The sequence below is a fragment of the Caretta caretta genome, chromosome 11 (genome assembly GCF_965140235.1).
Source record: "Caretta caretta isolate rCarCar2 chromosome 11, rCarCar1.hap1, whole genome shotgun sequence".
In the NCBI taxonomy this organism is placed as follows: Eukaryota; Metazoa; Chordata; order Testudines; family Cheloniidae; genus Caretta; species Caretta caretta.
In genome coordinates this window covers 41,678,545-41,694,433 of record NC_134216.1, presented here as the reverse complement: position 1 = coordinate 41,694,433, position 15,889 = coordinate 41,678,545, and the positions used below count along the sequence as shown (strand labels likewise).

The window sequence follows — 15,889 nt, the reverse complement described above, 5'->3', positions numbered from 1 at the left end:
TAACTGTCAGGTTAGCACTGGAATAAACTGACGAGGGAGGCTGTGGAATCTCCATCACTGGAGATTTTTAAGAGCAGGTTAGACAAACACCAGTCAGGAATGGTCTAGATAATACTTTGTTCTGTCACGAGTGCAGGGGACTGGACTAGATCACCTCTCGAGGTCCCTTCCAGTCCTATGGTTCTACGATAATTCTATCTAGTTCTTTTTTGAAGCCTGTTATAATCTTGGCCTTCACAACATCCTCTGGAAAAGAGTTCCACGGGTTGACTGCGCATTCTGTGAAGAAATACTTCCTTTTGTTCGTTTTAAATCTGCTGCCTATTAATTTCATTTGGTGCCCCCTAGTTCTTGTGTTATAAGGAGTAAATAACACTTCCTTATTTCCTTTCTTGAAACCAGTCACAATTTTATAGACCTCTATCATATCCTCCCTTAGTCATCTCTTTTCCAAGCTGTAGAGTCCCAGTCTTATTAATCTCTCCTCATACGGAAGCTGTTTCATGCCTTTAATTATTTTTGTTGCCCTTTTCTGAACCTTTTCCAATTCCAATACATCTTTTTTGCGATGGGACAATCACATCTGCACACAGTATTCAAGATGTGGGCCTACCATGGATTTATATAGAGGCAATATGATATTTTCTGTCTCATTATCTATCCCTTTCTTAATGATTCCCAACATTCTGTTCGCTTTTTTGACTGCCCCATGACACTGAGTGGAAGTTTTCAGAGAACTATCCACAATGACTCCAAGATCTCTTTCTTGAGTGGTGACAGCTAATATAGACCCCATCATTTTATGTGTATAGTTTTCCAATGTGCATTACTTTGCATTTATCAACATTGAATTTCATCTGCCATTTTGTTGCACAGTCACCCAGTTTTGTGAGGTCTCTCTGTAGCTCTTCGCAGTCTGCCAGCTGACTATATATACCAGAACTCACAAATTAGCTTGTGTTACACTATAAACACTGGCAGCCTGTTACAGGGCAAGCTCCTATGAGGTGTTGAGCACCTTCAACTCCATACGAAGCCGTTATTTCACAGAACAATGTCATTTTGAGCAGCTGTCCATAGTAACTGGAATTATGGCTTGAAATCTGCAATGCAGTAAACAATTATGGATTTTCCTTTGATTGTACGATGGACTTTATTTTAAGTGGGTCTCACTGTATTGTTGTGCTGTAAATTATAACAGCTATAAAAGCAACTGAATACTTTGGGGTCTAGTACTATCTGATTAGCTGACAGAATTCCTTTGGTTTGATGTATGCAGTGTAGTTGCAGTCATGTTGATTCCAGGATATTAGAGAGACAAGGTGGGTGAGTTAATATCTTTTATTGGACCAACTTCTGTTCATGAGAGAGACAATTTTCTTACCACAATTCTTAAAGCTTGTCCCTCTCACGAACAGATGTTTGTTCAACAGAAGAAATTACCTCACCCTCCTTGGGTTTCATGGTAAGCTCTAAAAGTCAGTTGAGTCTTTATATCTTAAATCCAAAGGAAGGACCCTGGAGGAGGGGTAGAGCAGGTCTATCTTTGTTGGTGTCCTACCTGTTGTTGCTGATATCACAAAACCCAAAAGATGTATGGTTAGCATGCAGGGGGCTTAAAAAGGAAACAAAAGAGTGACTACTATAGTACATAATTATTTTCTCCTGTAAGACAACAGAGTAAGGAATGATGTGCTCATTATGGTCTGGATTGGAACTACTTTGCACACAACAATGAGTAGTTACTCACATGAATAATCCACTGATTTCAGTGGCATTACTGATGGGAGTAACTGCTCACCCATGCAAGTACGGGGGGTCAAAATCTGGCCTTATGATACTACCATCATATGTTAACCTGCAAGACATCTTTCTGTTGTATTAATTCTTTGAACCTCATTGAGAGGGTGTATTGTTGTGATATTACTTGTTCTGATATGCACACTCATATTGCTAACTTGACCTCAAAAATCTGCCACAGATAGTGACAACGTAGATGTGTACCCTATACTAAGTGTAAGGCCTAGTAGCACAGCATAGGTACAGGAATAGATACATTTATCGAGTCAAGGCAGGCAGCACCTTTTAAATAAGTAAATAAATACTGACCTTAATTAATGGTGGGAAATGAAACATGTTTAGGTAATCATGAGTTAACCTCTCAATAGCAGTCTGTAAGAAACCAAACAAACCCACATCAGACCATAGTTCATCATGATGTAAAGCGTAAATGCAGGACTGAAAAACAGCACTCTGTGTGTGTGTGTGTGTGTAAGTAACTCATTCAGTGTGCATAGTGTTCTCTAAAAAGAAAAGGATTGGTTAGTCTCTAAGGTGCCACAAGTACTCCTTTTCTTTTTGCGAATACAGACTAACACGGCTGTTCCTCTGAATAGTGTTCTCTGTATCCAATCTTTTAGCATAGGCAGCAGCTACCCGGGGGTCCAGGTGGGCTTGTACTCAGATGGCTAGCTTGAGCTGCTGCCCATGCTATATTGGGCTACACTGAAAGTTTTAGCACACTAGCTCAAGAAGATTTGCATGACTGCCTATGGGCACTGGGAAGCACACTCCTAGTTGCAGTGTAGACATACCCTCAATCACAAATATAGGTTTGTACAGGTTTTTACTCCTGTTAGCCTCACTGAGCCAACTCAGCAAGAACTGCATTCTCTATTCCAGGGGTTCTAAACCGTTTCCTTTTGGGGGCCCCACCAGCATGCTATAAAAACTCCATGGCCCAGCTTCGGGGGAGGTGGATTGGGCTTCAGCTGCAATGTGGGGGGAGAAGCTTGAGCCCCACGGAACGAAGGGGGCTGGAGCTTCTGATGCTTGGGGTAAGGAGGCAGCTCAGAGCTTTAGCCCCATGGGGATGGGGGGCTCAGGGCTTCAGCTGTGCGGGGCGGCTTCTCTGGGAGCTCAAGGCACTGGGGCTCCGGGCTTCAGCCCCATGGGGTACCTGGACTCGGGGCTCTGAGCGGTCGTGCTTGGCAGACCCCCTGAAATGGTTCATGGCCCCCTCAGTGGGCCGCAGACCGCCAGTTGGGAACCGCTGCTCTATTCCATGGTCTGTGTCCATTTATTTACCAACTTTTAATAAGTTTCATCTGATCAACCCCTGCGGAGGGCAATCACACATGTCACTAATGGAACTACTTGGAAACAACGGCGTACAACCCATAGAAATGCAATATTAATTTGGACTGTAATACCTTTATTGTGCTGATGCAAAAGATAGATATAACCTAGTGCGACTCTCAGCGCTGACAATCAGACAAAGAGCATCCTTTTACTAGTAAATGGAGAACATTGTATACAGAATCACTCAGACATAATGGAAGCCCACAATGCCATTTTCAAGACATGTTTCAGAGCAGAACCACAGGTATGTAAGCCATGTTCTGTGACTGGAAGTAAATATTATTACTATTACATCAGTTACTACTTTCAGGCCAAGGGTTTTGCTGGATTCAGTGTAACTATTAGATAATTAGAGCAATACAATCTCTTGTGGATGAAATAAAGCTCAGACAGCAAAGGAGCCATACCCACTAGCACTCAACTATCTTTACAATTGTTCAAGAATAGAGTGTTTGGTACACAAAGCAGTTTTAAATTAGAGATGATTGGTGAAACTCAAGATGTTCAGAGATTTCAGTTCAAATACATTTTTGGTGTTTATCCGGACCTCTCTGATTAGGCTGGAAGTCTTGTGAGAACAGGTTCTGTCCTAAGATTTCCAAAGGTTTCACTTAGGTGGGAGATACTATTAGAAGAGTCTTTTGCAATATTTCCTATTCCTGTCCCAGCCAAAACCAGGAAATGCAGTGGAGCATGGGTATTTATAAGAGAGAAAAAAACAACACCACATCAAAAACTCAAGGTTACCAATCTTTTTGGCACCTCAAAGTGTTTAGGTTTGCTTTGGTGCCTATTGCAAGCAAGTTCTGGGTATGACCCTTTTTCTCAAAAAGGTTTTTCTAGCCTTAGCTTTAGATCTTCTCTTATGCTGGATAAAACTGATGATTTCTGTCAACATTTACACTGTCATTTACATTGTCAATATTTACTACTGTGATTATCAAGATGTGTTGTTAAGATACCTTTAAATGAATGATATGTCCTTTGGAAAGAATTCCCATGTCCTTTAAATCTTCTTCTTCTATAAGAAGCAACCGTTTCCCAGTGATATGATTTTCCTTAAACAAGTTGGCATAAACATTCATCTCACCGGAAGCATCACCTTAAGATATGAAAGATTATACAGAAATCCATAGTGCTCTTCACTGGGAAAAAAAAAGTTAAATCTGTGAGCTATAATGTGTAGTTTACCTTTTCCAACAAGCTGGTGCAGCCAAAAGTACTGTATAAAAAAAAAAAGCAATTTTGAAGGTCACACAATTAAAATGTATAGGTTACAGCACCTCAAAACACTCAAAAATATAATGCTCATAATTCAATTTTAAAACAAAAATTAAAAGTCTTTTTAGTGGTGGGACAAGGGAATCAAACTTCTCCATTATATTTACTTTTCAGGGCTATCTTGCAAGTTTGTTATTTACGATAAATTTCCTTCTGCTTTGCAGCCATTTTTTTAGTTTATTATTGTTTTTAATTGCTACTGCTCCTAATGTAGATTGATCAATTTGTTGTGTGATGAATGGGACAAGTTCAGCAGCTTGGACCATTACTACTTTGCATTAGCTTTTCAGTTAGTCCTTCAGTAACCTTTACTTAAATGACCACATGATGTACCAAAAGGCTGCTGAAAGGGATATTAAAACCACTATCAGAGCGGTAGCCGTGTTAGTCTGTATCAGCAAAAAAATGAGGAGTACTTGTGGCACCTTAGAGACGAACAAATTTATTTGGGCATATGCTAAACCCACTTCATCGGATGCATGCAGTGGAAAATACAGTAGGAAGATATATAAAGAGAACATGAAAAAATGGGGGTTGCCATACCAACTCTAACAAGACCAATCAAGTAAGGTGGGCTATTATAAGCAGGAGAAAAAAAACTTTTGTAGTGATAATCAGGATGGCTCATTTCAAACAGTTGTCAAGAAGCTGTGAGTAACAGCCGGGGAAAAATTAATATGGGGAAATAGTTTTTACTTTGTGTAATGACTCATCCACTCCCAGTCTTTATTCAAGCCTAATTTAATGGTGTCCAGTTTGCAAATTAATTCCAGTTCTGCAGTTTCTTGCTGGAGTCTGTTTTTGAAGTTTCTTTGTTGAAGAATGGCAATACCCACCTGCCTATGACAATTCAGCAGCATATACTCTGGGCTGATAATCTGCCAAGCCAAATGCTTTAAACAGGTCTCTGAGCATGTGACCATTTCACCAAGGTGATAAAGTCCTTCCTCTTTCAGGATCGGGTCATTTTAAAATCTTTTTTGGAACAGGAATTTTAAAAATATATAGTACTAGAATCTTGCCCACAGATTTCTCAAATCTTGTCCACAATCTAGATTTTATTTATTATGATGTGCATCAGTTTTCTTTTATAGCTACATAAAAACAATGCTGACTGAATTAGTACAAAATGCTTACCACATCTTCTTCAGTCCACGCGCAAATATCAAAGGAAGGCAGCAACTGTGTGAGAAACATGAATTGAAAAGAGTAATATTGCTCTTCTTGTCTGATCATTTGCTCAGGTCTCCCCCCAGTTTTACTTTGGTGGCTGATTTTATTTGGCACCTCCTCTCCAGCTAAGCCATAAGCCTCCTGGTTGTGATGAGGACTTTCCCCATTATTCCATGGATTACTGCATAAAGTGCCATCAAAGTAGCATTCCTCATGTTCACATATTAGTAAAGTGATCACAGACTGGCTTCAGTGATATTACAGCAGTGATGGAATAGTCCCAACACCTCCTGGGGGCAAAACTAGTCAGGAGATCACCAAGCAACAAAAGCAGTCTTGGAATTTTGTCACCAGCCGCATCCCCTCAAGTGGGGCTCACTAGTCACCGCTCTCTCCTTGTGTTGTACCATTGCTTTTACTATCGCTTGACTCCAGTAGTGAAAGCTGTGTCTTGGTCTTTCCCAATATCAGCTGGGAGGGAGGTTTTCTGTAGAGTGAAAGAAGCGGTCACTGCATAACAAGGACAGCACAACTGACTTGGGACTGGGTCACTGCAGCTAGACTTCCTTACTGATTAAGGTACAAGTTTGTTTGTCCCCTTTTACCCTTCGGTTCCCGCCTACACCTGCATGATCATTCCTTTTAGGAGCTGTGGAACAAAACCTGAAGGGGACACTTCACAGCCAGCTGAATGCCACATACCATGTACCATGTATGGTACACTTTGTTATATGGTGGATCAGGATTCTCCCCTTGAAGTATGCGGGCATCAGACCAGAATCTGCTTGATACATGAGGGGATGGATCTGTCAGTGAAATCAGGAATGGTTTGAAGATGACACAGTGAAAGATCTCACTGAGATAGTAACCTCCATCTAACTAGCTAAAGAATGGGTTATTCTAAGCTATATTATCTTCTCATTGGTATCCTGTTAATTAGATGGATCTGAATTGACAGTGCCACCCAAACTCTTGCCACCATACTCTGGCTGAAAATTTACTGAATTACTTCGCTACCAAACGGTAATTCAGATTTCACTGGTCAACCATCAGTGTTTCCGGTCTCCTTACATTGTGGGCCGTGCAAGCCAGAAGCACCCTAGTGCCCAATCTCTTGGCAGTTGCAGTTCCTCCTCTCCAGAATTCCTCCCTCACACCTGAAAGACCTTGTGCCTATGCATGGAAGCCACCCCATGTTTTCAAATCATTATCTATTAGTCTCCTCCTTTCCCTGACCCTGCAGACTGTGGGACAACAGGTGCCTCCCACAATGACTTCCACCCAAACTTGTGACAAGTCTTTCTGCTCTTCCCGTATGGATTCCCACTGATGGATTCATGATTGTCTTACACTTGTTTCCTGTGTCCTGAACTACAGCTTCTGCTGAACACTGCAAGATGCACAGAGGAAAGCAACCCCCCACCCCCACCCCAGTGGCTTGGCCAATCTGCTTCCAAGGAAAATTCCTTCCTCACCACAACCATTTTATCAGACAATCCCTGTCCATCCATGTGAAGATCACTTGACCCTCTCCCCCCACCTGCCCCGCTGCCCACCCCTTCCTGCCATAACTCTTCCAGGACAGAAATGGCCTCCTCAGATGGACAAAGCCAACAATGCCTGAGCTAAGTGGTCACTGGGATGGGAAGCTGGCTTTGACTGCCACACAGAAAGGCAAGTTTCCCTCGTCCCCCTAACTTCCCCATGCATGGCCCAAGCTTCATAACCTACTGATTACAAGTCAGGAAAATCCAGAAAAGGCTCCCCTCGTGACAATTAAATAGGGGCGGAGAGGGTTGTAGGATGGAAGGGGTCCACCTATCGCTGGCAACTAGGTTGGGCAGGATCTGGCAAACCATGATGACCCTTGTGAAGGCAGAGACCCACAATATTTGCAATAAATAATTAACATAATTGCCCTTAAATTCCAAATGGGCTGGTGTTTTCCTTTCCATTGGGAACCTTGAGTACAACAGTTTGCTGTAGTTCATTGTGTATTCTACCATTGCACGAGTTCAATATTCCATTCTTGCTTACACACAGTGACTTTTCAGATGATTCCCATTTTTAGGAGAGGAAAATTAGTGATGTGAAATGTTAAATATATTTACAAACAAACAAACAAAGAGGAAAAAGGGGGAAATGCCACACCCTGCATAATATGAAAAAGATCAAAGCAGAAGGCAATGAGGAATCCCTTTAATAGCAGCGGTTTACACAAGAACACAGAAGCATAAAATGTACTGTCAAAATGTTTATTGCAAAATAGAAGATTGGAACAAAGAGAAGCAAAGGAAAAAACTTCACATCAAAATCAAGTTTATGACACCAACTGAGAAAATTGAATACATTACATTTTTTTGAAAAACTGGAAAACCAAATCCATACTGTGAATAAAGCAAGACATCACATGTTAAGTGCGGTGAAGAAAACAACTGAAAGGTCTTACCACAAGAGGGTGTAACATTGCATGTTCCATACAAATTAGCTAGTCAGTTTGCCACAATAGTTTTGGCACAGGTTTTGCTCAGGATAGTATTTCAGTAGGAAGGGATGAAGTTTTCTAACGCTGTGAAAATATTTTCTATTCAAATTTCATTTGCTCACACTTGGAGTATAAATAGAATCATTTCCTAGTATTCAGTACAAAACTTTTTAAAGAGTGCAAAAGCAAGAAAATGCAGTGGACTATATCTGACTTTAAAAGTCAGCAGAATATTTTGCACACAACGTAAAATGTTTAATGTAGGTTGCTGGTACTACAGTCCTGAAACTAAACCTTCACGCACCAGAAACCTCTATACAGACTTAATAGTGTGCACTAAGTTGGAGTCAGGGGGAAAATGCATTCCTCTCCAGATTTCTACTGGTAGATTTTAAGGACTGTAAAAATTACTGTATGTCCTGTGAGCCTATTTTCCTACATGAAAGTTGGAAGAACAGAATGGATTCTCTATTGGCCTATAATTAAACCTCTGTCAAGTTGGAGGTCTTATTAAAAACCTGTAAAAGCTGCCTTATTACAAAAACAGGAAATAGCTTACTAAAGATGTACAGTAACTTTGCTAGTTACTTATTAGCTTTATTTTACGTGCTGTGGATTTACTGCTGCTGATAGCAATATAATGTATCAATTATTTAATTAGATCAATGTATCAATATTTAATTAGAATAACTGCTTTAAGATCTACAATGAAATGAAATCACTATCTAACAAAATACTGCAAATGATAAATGAACAAGTCAAGAACATGACATTGTGCCGAAGAGCTACTTCAGATCTCAGGTCTCAAAAATCCCCGGCATCTAGAGAAGACTAAGTCCAAGTACTACAGTTAACAAATATGGCCAGCTAATCAAGCATATCCAAAACACTCCACAAACTATATAAGCCCTGAAACAAGTCCTCAGATCTAAGCATTAGATCTCAGAGCAATTGCTATTCTAAAGCATTAGTGCTATTACAGTCATAAAAGTGACTACATTAAAATAGTCTTACTCAGCATATCTATTCCTTGCATCTTTTCCAAGTCCGAAAGAATGAGAACTGGGTTAGGAGTCAGGAAATCCTGAGTTCTGATCCCAGCTCACTATGTGGCTTTGAGTAAATAAAAGGGCTAAACTCTGAGTTCCTCAGGTCAGGAAATATGCCCTACTGAAGACAGTGTTAGTTTAAGTATAATGACTGAGTAAAAATGAGAAGTTCAAATTTGGCCTTTAACTTCTCTATATCAGCTTCTCCAGCTGTGAAATAGGATAACAACACTTTACCTTATCTGCCTCATAAGGCCCTGGGAGGATTCCTTAGTTAACTTTTGGTTAATGCTTTGATCATGTGACATGCTATGTAACTGTTAACTATTATGAGTAACTATTGTAGACACTTTGGTGATTGGACATCTAGATAGATTAAAAAACAAGTTTAATTCTGCTAGCACTGCAGAGCAAATCAACGGTGGAAGATCAAAATGGTTTTGTTCTGCCTCCATATCAACAGAACTGTCAACCAAAATCTTTCAAAATTAAAATATAGTGAGGATGTTCGAGGCAGAAACATAGCTGGATAGTCAAGCACAATTTATTTTTGACTTGTAAACTGAACACGTTTGGTATGACAGTCATTATAGGAGAATAAAAAAATCGACCTCCACAATGTCATTTTTTAAGCCAAGCTACTATTCTAAATATAATCATACTTTAAAGGAACCACAACAAAAAAGTTTGGGGAAAGCCTTAAGCTTAGTAGATCTTTCTTTTACAACAATTCTAGGGCCTTTCTACTTTGAACATGAAAATAAATGTTTCGAGAGTTATTGCTTTATCTCTCAATATATCTTTATTAGAGTTGGCTAAAAAATAGACAAGTCATGGAAATGTTGTCCTTGTTTTTCACTGAAAAACTAAATTTAAATTCTTTTTACCAGCTCTGCTCTCTATGTAAAAAATACCAAATTATTCCATTTATTATGCTCAAATAACTCCTATTCACTTTAATGAGAGATGCATGAGAATATCTGTCCTCAACAAAAAAGTGATGTGATATAGTAGTGTTGGAATATTTATTAGGTGAAGATTTAAATCAAGAAGTGGATTTGCACATCTAATTAAAACCAACACGTATCTGTACAAAGTGCATTGAGATTATTAGGTGCTTTAAAAGTGCAAAGTATCAGTATCAGTACTAAGAAGAGATATTTTTGTTTTTGCATTTCTAAACATACTGGGTTCAATTTTGACTTCAGTTACAGCTGTGCAACTCTACACTAGAAATATGGTACAGTAGTTTAACATAGACACATATTAGATTATACAAATCCTTCCATTTTTCCTGCGTGTAGTATAGCGGTTATAAAAATAATGTCGCGGCGGTAGCTGTTAGCAGGTGCAGACTTAAAAAACAATACAAATCTGCATTTGGAAATAGCTTGTTTGCTGCCATTTCCATTTAATTTGTTGCCCCTTTCCTATTCTCTGTCCCTCCCCACACCCTCAGTCACTTTGTTTAGTGCTCCTAAAATGCTACTACCACTGATCTTGTAGGAGCAAATTTCACTTGGACTAGATACAGTAAATTCTCCCAATAAGAACGTGTTGCACTGTTCAGTGTTGAAATTACAAATTCTTATTAGCATGAAAAAATTGCCCCAGATATCACAAAGCTAACTTCAATCCAAGGGACTTGAACCTGCTAGCAAGAGGGTGGAACTTGGCTCAAATGCTATACATTTCATATAGTTAAGGGCCCAATCCTGCGAGGTGCTGAGCATCTTTAGCTCCTGTTGAACTCAAGCATAGTTGAAAGCACTGAGTGCTTTACAGGTGGCCAGAACAGCACTGGACCTTAGATAAGGAAGCTAGCTACCTTTCACATCTCAAAGATTGCACTCGTTACCCTAGAAAAGCTAATTTTAAAACTTCAAGAACTTTTTCTCTTATTTCTAAATAATAGAATATAATGTCCCAAACTCTTGGAGATCCAACTTCAGATCTGCTATCATGTAATGATTCTACTTTCTAAGGTATTTAAACAGCACTAATCGCCATTTTTCATGAGAGAACCACCATCAACACATGGCACTTAGGAGTTTAATTATCCCCTCAAATCCAACTGAACATGAAAGTAACACTTTTCTTTAAAAGTTTTTGCCCTTCTTTATTTGACAAACATTTTACAATGGGCCTTTCTTCTGCACTTGTAGGTGCGAATGTATCTGTTTCCTTCTCTCTTTCTGTACCATCACCAAAGAGTTCATCAGGAAAATACATTCACTGTTCCGGACAGAGGGTTTGTGGTGTAATTACTGCAACAGATACTTATATACTCAATTTTAGGATGAATCATAACAGTGGCAATATTTTAAAAATGATTTCACAGCAGAAAAATGGATATTTAAACTCTAGAGAATATTCTTCACGTCATCACTGAGACTTTAGCTTAAGCCACAGTAGGAGGGCTCACTTTTAAAATGTCTCTCCCCCCCCTATTCGGGGAAGGACAGTGATAAATGGTTTAATAGTTACAGCAAGATAAAAAATTGCTATAAATAACCTAAGACCAATTTTGCTCTCAGCTAAACCGGAATAAATCCAGAGTAAATCCATCAAAGTTAATGATATTTCCTGGATTTACATCAATGTAACCGAAAACCAGTGAGCTTGTAGACTACCACAATGCAATTAGGTGGTGAGGTTTTATTATAAGTGGCTGTACTAAAGAGTGAATTTCACAAATTAAAGAGAAAGAGAAAAGAACATTTATACAAATTATCTATTACCAGTGATTGTCTGTATTCAGTTGCTGTTTCTTAAACTGTGTGTTTGTAAGGGCTTTATTTTTCTCAGCCCTGCTTGTCCTTCTTAGTAATGTATTTATGATATCACAGGATATTGCCTTGAAAATGATTTAGAAATCACAAATTTAGCAAAACAACTTCACTGTAGCAGTCAGAAAGAATGGATTGTATAGGAAAAGCCCACATGGAAACACAAATATATTCATATGATCAACAATAAAAAGGATAAAGAAAACTACAAAAACAAAAACAAAGAGAAAAAAGTAATGGAAGTAAAATAGGTATTTAAGTTCCTCCATTGTTTTCAGATCTTAAACATTCAGCCACAGAAGTTTCTGTAATCAGATACCAAATATTACAGCATAAATGTGAGCTGCAGCTATATTTGTTGGGTTTTAAAAACATCGATTTGTTTTGAAATTTTAGTTCCAAATTTCAGCAAAGCAAAAATAGGTCAACACAATCTAAAAACCAACAAGATATATTTTTAACATACAAATATGTCTAGCCCAGAAAAATGTAGTGTTTTTGCTTTTGTTTCTTTTACAGGGTTTAAAACAGACCAAAATGACAGGATGATTTTTCTGAAACTTTATTGCTTTGATTTGCTAGAAACCAATTTTAGCCTTAATTAGATTTCTAACTTCATTCACTAGAATCATCTGTATCATCATCATCATCATCTTCATCATCATCTGACCAGTCAAATTCTCTGAAACCCACAGCCATGTTGATTTTCTTCCCCTTTCTCATAGAGGTGGTTTTAGAAGAATTCTTTTTGGCTTGCATGTTTATCTGCATTCCAGAATGCAGGACAGATCCTGCTTGGTTCATAGAGAAGATATCCCCAAAGCCCTTCATCATCAAGGCCTGCAGACTTTGGTTCATGCCAGCTACCTCCCCGTTACTTGTTGCTGTGATCTGACATGACATCTCTGCACTGTTTGATTCCTCTGTTTTAGTTTCAAAGTAAGACTCCTGAGACATTCTTGCAGCAATAGGTAAGAAAAGCTATTTAAAGGAGGAAGGGACAGAGTAAAAAGGAAAGTTAGAACCAATTCAATTCAAGGCAAAAAAGACACTACCAGATTAGTTAGCAATAAACAGAAAGCAAAATGATTAGTGAATCAAAACACGGAGCTCAAGTAAGAATTCATTAGAACAGACTTGGCTTAAATTTTTTAAAAATGAGAGCGCAAAACCACCACCAAACAGCGTGCAGAGGACCACAGGTAGCCCAGCTTTCATGTTGAAAGGAAGTGCCAACTTTTGACTCTCTCTTTTTGTACCATACAAAATGGTTTATAACATTTCTCTAACCCATGTGGACTTTACCACGGGAATCTAGGTACAAGCAGAGCCACGGCTCGATTGAGTTGCTAAATTTTAGCTTTCAGAATTGAACAATAAATCAGCTTAGGGTTAAAGAACCTAGAAAAGCCCCTGGTGCAGAGAAAAATGTTTTTATCTAGAGGTCAGAAGATACCACAGCAGTAACGAGTATGTACAGATCTGGATAGATTGAATTAACTTTTTGTTCACCATTTTTGAGGCCACAATCAAAAGAAGGGTTATGGACCATTCCTGCCACTGTTAAAGTCAGAGACAAAATTTTTTACCAACTTCAATGGAAATAGGAGCAGGTCTCCAGTCTGGACTATTAATAAATTACTTCTGTAAACCTTAGCAATTTATGTTGTGTTATTCATTGATATCAACATATATTTGGTGTGTTTCTGTATACCCTGCAATACAAGGCATTGCTGATTTAATCTCCACCTACGCATCAGGGCATTTTCCTGACCTAGTTTGTTACTACTATTTTTTTCCAAATTGAATGAAAAATGTCCTCTGGAGCTAAATCACGATTAATGCCTCTTCAAGGAGGCCAAGCTAGTAACCTCTATGACATACCTGCTCTCCACAGTGAGCAAGAGCTCTGGTGTTTGATTCAAAATTAACCTACTAAAGGGGCAGCATGTTATGCTATTTCTGTACTGCTGAAATGGCCTTTATTTCCAGAGCTGTTTTCCAAACTATGTCTGTATTGCTTTCCAGACATCTTGTTTAACCTAATCACAACTGCTCAGTCCATTTTCTGCTCACAATTTGTTACTGGGAAAATTATTACAATGGTGTGTAACACATGGGGACCCATTATATCATTCTCCTTAAATCACAGAGCTCTATCTATGAATGATATGATACCTCCTACACTTAAGCTTTAATTTTATAAGCTGCAAGCTGTCTAGGAAAAAAAAACCAAACAAGTCACCTTCTACCATAAAATCTTACTCAGTACAAAAAAAGCAAGGCTCCTATTTATGGGGGTTTGGGGAGTAGTACTTAGAAACCTTGAGCATAGTTTCAGGATGCCCAGTTTATACTACTTCCATGGCAGAGAGCGATTTCAGCCCCTTTATGGGGATTTTAGGCATATCAGAATCCTCCTTATGCATGGGAGGAGTCCCCCATAAAAATCTACAAAACTACTATATTGTCCTCCTCCAAGTGTTTCTCTAAATCTCACCTCTGTCATGATGGCTACACAACATTTGACAATGGCTGGGCAGCTGGTGTGCTGTGACTGCTGCTCATTACGCTAACTATAATCACCTCACTGTTCTTTGTGTTCCCCCATGTATTTGTTGTATTCACCTGTTGCCTCTTATCATATACAAAGGCTAAAGCCCAGATTTTTAAAGGTGTTCAGGTGTTGCTGAAATCAGCATTGCAACACCAAAGTGATGTAAAATCTGAAGTCTCACTTTCACAAAGGATTTGGGCACTTGCGATTTTAAGGCCCATTGGGCTATGTCTACATTGCAATTAGGCTGACCCATGCCAGCTGACTCGGGCTGTGGGGCTGTTTAACTGCAGTGTAGACTTCCGGGCTTGGGCTGGAGCCCAAGCTCTCAGACCCTTTGAGGTGGGAGGGTCCCTTAGTTCAGGCTGCAGCCCAAGCCCAGAAGTCTACACTGCAATTAAACAGCCCCTTAGCCCAGGCCCCATGAGCCCAAGTCAGCTGGCACAGGCCAGCCATGGGTTTTTAATTGCAGTGTAAAAGTACCCATTGGAAGTCAATGGGATTTAGGCTCCTAAGGCGTTGCAATGTTTAGTGCAGAAATGCCTAAACACCTTTTAAAATCTGTGTCTAAGAGCTCTCTGGGGGAGTGTGACAGAGCGCAGGGAGTGAACTCTGATCACTCAGATGCTAATTAATTCCCAGAGGAAGCTGACTGAGGTAATTATCAGGCTGGTGGGAAGTCCTCAGGGAAGAGAGTCCTCAGTTCCCCTCAGGTCTGGGGAAGAGGGCCAAAGAACCATAGATATTGTAACCCTCCTGTTGCACAGGGACTGTTGTGGTAATGGCAGAAGGAACTTAAAATAAAAGGGTGCTGTGAATGCACAGCCACTGGAGTCCACACAATTTCTGTGGTGAACGGAAGGACGCTCTGTTACAGGGAGGGACTGTCTTTATGTTATGAGTGTGCAGTGCCTACCACAAAAGAGCCCTGCTCCTCAGCTGGATTTCCAGTTGCAACCACAACAGAAATCCATATTATTTTTTTAAATGGCCAGATCTAAGCACATTGCAGTCTAAGTTAATACTGAATTTGGTGCACACCTTCACCAATCCCTCCCAATTTCCTTCCTCTAGCACACCCAGTCCAGGGGAACCTACCCATTCCCTTCTCTCTGGCCTTTCCTCCTTCAGATGGTGTCCTGTTGTGGAAACAGTGTGTGCAGCAGGTTATGTTTTATTCTCCAAATTAGCCCCAGATTCCTTTGTGCAGCAGTGCTTTACAAGAGATGTTGTGGCCACAGAATATCAGACGCAAAAAGTGCCCACTGCACAAGACAGAGCAGAGATCAGGTTCATGCAGGTGTGGGGAGAAACTCTGCAGTTAAAAGAAGAGCTGCTCAGGACTGGCCCCTTAAATGTGGCAACCATCTATTCAGCCTATGGCTAACGCAGCTCGATTCCCAGAACAGTTTCT

General features: G+C 39.7%; 1 protein-coding gene across 4 annotated transcripts in view; it reads right to left on the bottom strand.

The window, feature by feature from the left end:
* Window positions 1-15,889, bottom strand: part of MAP3K20 (mitogen-activated protein kinase kinase kinase 20) — a 129,093-nt gene that overhangs the window by 25,902 nt on the left and 87,302 nt on the right. For 3 of the 4 annotated variants that reach the window (XM_048869629.2, XM_048869631.2, XM_048869630.2), the window contains exon 12: window positions 7,837-12,899. In XM_048869629.2, the coding sequence (XP_048725586.2) occupies window positions 12,534-12,899 (366 nt within the window). In that variant the 3' untranslated portion in view covers window positions 7,837-12,533. Of the gene's footprint in view, window positions 1-2,109; window positions 2,173-4,103; window positions 4,244-4,332; window positions 4,364-5,559; window positions 5,605-7,836; window positions 12,900-15,889 lie in introns of those variants that run through there. The other variant, XM_048869632.2, reaches the window with a different exon arrangement.